The 6,937-nt window shown below is 46.5% G+C and overlaps 1 protein-coding gene across 1 annotated transcript; it reads left to right on the plus strand.

Annotated features, from left to right (window-relative positions):
* On the plus strand, positions 1-3,121 carry UBC (ubiquitin C). Its single transcript, XM_086347281.1, has 2 exons — positions 1-67; positions 992-3,121. Exon 2 carries the CDS (start codon positions 995-997, stop codon positions 3,065-3,067), a length of 2,073 nt encoding a protein of 690 aa, XP_086203407.1. The 5' UTR covers positions 1-67; positions 992-994; the 3' UTR covers positions 3,068-3,121.
* The last annotated feature ends 3,816 nt before the right edge of the window (positions 3,122-6,937 follow it).

A 6,937-nucleotide genomic window follows, 5' to 3' on the forward strand; every position in this document is an offset into this window, starting at 1 on the left:
AGTTGCGTCCGGACCGGGAGTTCAGTCTTCGTTCTTCTGTGTTCGCTGCTGCCACCACCACTAATTGGTGAGGAGGGGTCCCGGGGGTCTTGCGGCCGCGCAGCCGCTGGGGACGCGGGTGGTTCACCGGCCCACCGCGGGCCGAGGGGCATTCGGGGCCTACAATTCCCCCGGGCGCGCGAGCAACAGGGTGGCCCTGAGGGGTAGGAACGCGGCAAAATGGCGGCCGTCCCTGATCCCTCAGTGGGAGAAGGCAGGCTCTGAAGGTGGTTCTGAGGTGGGACGCGAGGATGGGGGGTAGGGAGGGGACTGCGAGTGTCAAGTGAACGCGAGAGGCCCGTAATCTCTCCATGGCGGCGGGATTCAGCTTTCTGTGGGACGAGGGTTGAGTGACGTGTGAGGGAGTCGAATATTAGGTCACGGTTTGACAGGTGCGACTACTCGATTTCCCGTCGCAGTGGTGGTGGTGGTGTTCAGTCGCTCAGTCGTGTCTTACTTTGCAAGCCTATGGGCTACAGCACGACAAGCTTTCTTGTCTTTCGGGGGCTACTTACTGCAGACGCCACTGAGCCGTCCTACGCCCGCGATGGGGGAGGGGACGCGCTGGCCACCGCAGTTAGGAGACATCAGCCCTTCTGTGGGCTCATAATCTAGGGTGGGGCCATCTCCCGGCGTGTATGTGGGGAGGTGTTTACTCGTCTTGGGACACAGGGTTTGGGCCTGGGGTGGACGCTGCAGTGCTGACAAAGGACAGACATCCAGTGAGGGGGGAGGATAAGTGAGGCCCATTAATTGATTTGGGTCAGGCTTCCCTGCTTCTCTCTCTCAAGTACCTGAAACTGTTTTTGAGCTTGTTAAGCTTGTGAGTTGTTGGGCAAGTTAGTTGTTTGGCTGGTACGTAGTGAAGTTTTTAACATTAGGCGTTGGTTGAGCCGTGAATTAACTGCTAAATGGTGGGGCTCTTTTTTGTGTTACTTTTTTGTTCCAACAGACAATGCAGATCTTTGTGAAGACCCTCACTGGTAAAACCATCACTCTGGAGGTGGAGCCCAGTGACACCATCGAGAATGTCAAGGGGAAGATACAAGAAAAAGAAGGCATCCCCCCAGACCAGCAGAGGTTGATCTTTGCCGGGAAACAGCTGGAAGATGGGCGCACCCTGTCTGACTACAACATCCAGAAAGAGTCCACTCTGCACCTGGTCCTCCGCCTCAGAGGTGGGATGCAGATCTTCGTGAAGACCTTGACCGGCAAGACCATCACCCTGGAGGTGGAGCCCAGTGACACCATCGAGAACGTCAAGGCCAAGATCCAAGACAAAGAGGGCATCCCCCCAGACCAGCAGAGGCTGATCTTTGCCGGGAAACAGCTGGAAGATGGCCGCACCCTGTCTGACTACAACATCCAGAAAGAGTCCACTCTGCACCTGGTCCTCCGCCTCAGAGGTGGGATGCAGATCTTCGTGAAGACCTTGACCGGCAAGACCATCACCCTGGAGGTGGAGCCCAGTGACACCATCGAGAACGTCAAGGCCAAGATCCAAGACAAAGAGGGCATCCCCCCAGACCAGCAGAGGCTGATCTTTGCCGGAAAACAGCTGGAAGATGGCCGCACCCTGTCTGACTACAACATCCAGAAGGAGTCCACTCTGCACCTGGTCCTCCGCCTCAGAGGTGGGATGCAGATCTTCGTGAAGACCTTGACCGGCAAGACCATCACCCTGGAGGTGGAGCCCAGTGACACCATCGAGAACGTCAAGGCCAAGATCCAAGACAAAGAGGGCATCCCCCCAGACCAGCAGAGGCTGATCTTTGCCGGGAAACAGCTGGAAGATGGCCGCACCCTGTCTGACTACAACATCCAGAAGGAGTCCACTCTGCACCTCGTCCTCCGCCTCAGAGGTGGGATGCAGATCTTCGTGAAGACCTTGACCGGCAAGACCATCACCCTGGAGGTGGAGCCCAGTGACACCATCGAGAACGTCAAGGCCAAGATCCAAGACAAAGAGGGCATCCCCCCAGACCAGCAGAGGCTGATCTTTGCCGGGAAACAGCTGGAAGATGGCCGCACCCTGTCTGACTACAACATCCAGAAGGAGTCCACTCTGCACCTCGTCCTCCGCCTCAGAGGTGGGATGCAGATCTTCGTGAAGACCTTGACCGGCAAGACCATCACCCTGGAGGTGGAGCCCAGTGACACCATCGAGAACGTCAAGGCCAAGATCCAAGACAAAGAGGGCATCCCCCCAGACCAGCAGAGGCTGATATTTGCCGGGAAACAGCTGGAAGATGGCCGCACCCTGTCTGACTACAACATCCAGAAAGAGTCCACTCTGCACCTGGTCCTCCGCCTCAGAGGTGGGATGCAGATCTTCGTGAAGACCTTGACCGGCAAGACCATCACCCTGGAGGTGGAGCCCAGTGACACCATCGAGAACGTCAAGGCCAAGATCCAAGACAAAGAGGGCATCCCCCCAGACCAGCAGAGGCTGATCTTTGCCGGAAAACAGCTGGAAGATGGCCGCACCCTGTCTGACTACAACATCCAGAAGGAGTCCACTCTGCACCTGGTCCTCCGCCTCAGAGGTGGGATGCAGATCTTCGTGAAGACCTTGACCGGCAAGACCATCACCCTGGAGGTGGAGCCCAGTGACACCATCGAGAACGTCAAGGCCAAGATCCAAGACAAAGAGGGCATCCCCCCAGACCAGCAGAGGCTGATCTTTGCCGGGAAACAGCTGGAAGATGGCCGCACCCTGTCTGACTACAACATCCAGAAGGAGTCCACTCTGCACCTGGTCCTCCGCCTCAGAGGTGGGATGCAGATCTTCGTGAAGACCTTGACCGGCAAGACCATCACCCTGGAGGTGGAGCCCAGTGACACCATCGAGAACGTCAAGGCCAAGATCCAAGACAAAGAGGGCATCCCCCCAGACCAGCAGAGGCTGATCTTTGCCGGGAAACAGCTGGAAGATGGCCGCACCCTGTCTGACTACAACATCCAGAAAGAGTCCACTCTGCACTTGGTCCTGCGCTTAAGGGGAGGTGTTTTAAGTTCTCCCTTTTAAGCTTTCGATAAGTTACATTGCACTTTTCTTTCAATAAAGTTGTTGCATTCCAAATAGTGTAATTTGTTTATTTAGTTAGGGGTGGGTTAGAGGTCAAGGTTTTTGTTCTACCAGATGTTTTAGTAGTAACCTGGAGATAAGAAATGTCAAGAAAACATGGCCTTAATTAGAACTGTAGTGGGTGAGTATAAATAAAAAATTTGGAGGTTGTAGTTAGAATTTTCCATATGTACACTCATATGTAGATCTACTTATAAGCTACTGATTTTTAAAAGCACACGTTTGGGAGTTGTGCTTAAGAGTGGGAAAGTTTCTGGAATACCAGCAGGGAGGTGGTATTAAAAAGAGGGTGGGAATGGTGGAAGAGAGCCTGCAGAAAAATCACCTTTAGTACATAGTTGCAAGTTCACCTTGAGGTGCCTAGAAAATCGTTTGACCAGATTTTTGAAAAAGATGTGGCATAATCTCATTAGACTTTATGCTATAAAGTTTGGGATTTAGTAATTAAAGCTATTGTCATTTTTGCTGTGTCAAGATTCCTTAATTTTATATGACTATATAAAGAATTTATATACAGCTTAATTGTGCTGGATAAAGCAGTTGGCTCTTGGTGTTCTATAGTAGTGACATTTACCAAATAGGTGCTCTTGGTATACTTTTTAAGTCATAACGAGAGCCAAAGGTTTTTGAAAGTTGGAAGGAGTTTAAGAGGTTGTTTACTCCAAAGAACAAATTTACTCCAATTTCTCCTTTCCACTCTCCCATATTTAGGGTATGCACATGTAGAATCTGTGTAGAGAAAAATTTGTGTTACTGAGATAGCTAAGTAAGGCCTAGGTATGGGGGACAAGAAATGACATTTGGTAAATTTGTAAATTAGGCAAATTCATTACTTAAAGTTTTTCATTTGTCATGTATGCCTGTATATTTCATTGGATTTCCATGACTCACCCATACAAATGAATACATAGGTCAAGAAGCAATATGACAAGAGTATGTGGAACTTCACACATCCAGTCAACTATGTGAATCTGGTCAATGTGAATAGACCTGTAACTACATCTAGTCACTATGTGAATAGGTTTTGTATAGTTGTGTTACTCATTGAAAATGAGTGGTCATAACTAGGGGGGAAACTTCAATAGCATCTTGAAAATGGCCATTCTGTGGGATAGGTTTTGCACAATTCCTCCATCAGTGTTATCAAATGATGAGTTCTTTGTCTTCAAGTATGAGTGTGTCAATGGCTAGTTAGCACTCGAGAAGGTGGGGCTGGGTCATTTCACCGGGACACATGTGCACTGCAGTTGGAAGGGTCTTGGCTCTGAAGCAATTGTGGGTATTGCAGGGTGGGGATGCTTACTGGAGAGATGGAAGAACACAGTGGCTCCTTCCTGTCAAGTTTAGTGAAGGAAATTGTTAATCACAAATGTAAATACTTGAAAAGTTTTGAAAAACAAGTACAGGTTAGTGCAAACATTAAAATTGATGTAGAAATTGAAAGTTCCATATAAGCTTATTCAGGGGGGTGGGGGGTGGGGGTGGAAATTAGTATATTTGCCTCTGTTTATAGTTAAAATGTTTACGCATGTGTTTTACAAAGTCAAAGGTAGCCCATGTAAGTCCCGAAGTGTGTGTGTGTGCTCAGTTGTGTTGGACTCTGCAAACCCATGGACTGAAGCCTGCCAGTCTCTTGCCATGCAACTTTCCAGGCAAGAACACTGGCGTGGGTTGTCGTTCTTACTCCAGGGGATCCATGTCTCCTGTGTTGGCAGTCGGATTCTTGACTAGTTAACTACATCTTACCAGTTAACGACATTTTTTTTGGACCACTCCAGCATGTGGCAATCTTAGTTCCTCAACTAGGGGTTGAACCTGTGCCCCCTGAAGTGGAAGCAGAGAATCGTAACCATTGGACTGTCAGGGAAGTCTGCTAGGGATAACTAAAATTAGTTTGGTGGTATTTTGGACTCCTGTGTAGTAAATACATATATGCATATATATGTATACATACATACAAATAAAGTAGGACAATTCACATGGTGTTTCTCAGCTATTTTAACTAGGCAATTGTGGACATCTTTCTGTGACAGCATATCAATATTGCTGTCATTCTATTTAATATTCTAGTATTCAATTGTATAGATGCCCTATGATTTACTTAACCTGCTCACCAACATTGTTTCTAGGTTTTTGCTGTTAAGATCCTGGTGAAGTACATCCTTATACATGTATTTTTCACATGCTAATACTTGGATAGTATAAAATCAAGATTTCTATTTAATGAAGTTCTTGGTGATAATTTAAAAATCAGTCAAAACAGTTTTATAAATACCATTATCATATTTTCCTACTTTTTTGAGTAATTTTTGCATGTGTTATATAAACAGTATATAGTGCAAGCTCTTCCACTTTTTTCTCCCAGTTCTCCACCTGCCCTAGTATATATATATATACTTTCAGAGTTTCCCCATGCATGTACAACAAGCAACTACTGATTTCTCTTTATACACAGGGAAATGTGTATAATTGTGTGTATATATATATGTGTGTATATATATATATATATACACAGTTTGTACACAAAAGGTATAAACTGGTTTACAGTCTCTTGCACCATGCTTTTTCACTTTATATCTTTTATAGTTTGATAGAGCTCTTACACCCTTTCATTCTGTATAAAGGAAAAATACACTTTTCATGTGATTTTCTCAAAGACCACGAGAGCAACACAATCCCTAGTGAATATTTACAGGACTCTCCAACAAATATAAGCTTGTGGGGAACAATAATGATAAGGTGATGAATGAGAAGCATTTCTAATATCAAGGGATCTAGTCTCTAGTTAGAGAACAGAAATGTTAGACTTGTTCAGTTTCTGAAAGTTGGATGATTGCTAAATCCAAAAGTACCCCAAAGTGAGGTTTCACACATGAGTTAATACTATGTAAAACCTAGATAGCATGTTGAAAAGCAAAGACATTACTTTGCCAACAAAGGTTGTCTAGTCAAGGCTATGGTTTTTCCTGTGGTCATGTATGAATGTGAGAGTTGGACTGTGAAGAAAGCTGAGCACCAAAGAATTGATGCTTTTGGACTGTGGTGTTGAGGAAGATTCCTGAGAGCTTGGATTGCAAGGAGATAAGCCCTGGGTGTTCATTGGAAGGAATGATGCTAAAGCTGAAACTCCAGTACTTTGGCCACCTCGTGTGAAGAGTTGACTCATTGGAAAAAACTCTGATGCTGGGAGGGATTGGGGGCAGGAGGACAAGGGGACGACAGAGGATGAGATGGCTGGATGGCATCACTGACTCGATGGACGTGAGTTTGAGTGAACTCCGGGAGTTGGTGATGGACAGGGAGGCCTGGCGTGCTGCGATTCATGGGGTCACAAAGAGTCGGACACGACTGAGCGACTGAACTGAACTGAACTGAAGGATTCAGTTACATAGATGTGATCATGTGAATGTTGAATAAACCAGAAGAAAAATGAGTGGCTCATATTTTTTAATACTCTTTTTTTTGTCTGAAAGCACAGCAAAATCCTCGTCGCTTTATTATAAATATGGTTCTCACAGAGGTATGTGTATTGATTGGCAAGCGCTTTTTAAAGTGATATCATCCTTAGTGTGTAGCGCCTACCTGCCGGAAGAGGGAGCTACGGGGACAGATTTTTGGTTTAGTCATGTAGCTTGCAACGCCCTCAAGCGGTTGTGGTTGGCCAGGCAGTTTGTGCTTTTAATACTTCTGTATTTCTCAGAAGGTTGCTTACTCATCAGTAAAAGTTAACTTACTGTTCTTCCATTTCCTTTTACTTTATCCTTTTTCTGCCAGTCCTGAAGCCATCTCTTTTTTGATTTCAGCTGGAAT

Source organism: Bos grunniens, chromosome 17 (genome assembly GCF_055505025.1).
Source record: "Bos grunniens cultivar Pamir isolate PY7600 chromosome 17, Bosgru_T2T1.0, whole genome shotgun sequence".
Lineage (NCBI taxonomy): Eukaryota > Metazoa > Chordata > Mammalia > Artiodactyla > Bovidae > Bos > Bos grunniens.

What these genes read in the sequence shown, in the direction of transcription:
- UBC (XM_086347281.1), top strand. Translation starts at nt 995, where the DNA reads ATGCAGATCTTTGTGAAGACCCTCACTGGTAAAACCATCACTCTGGAG.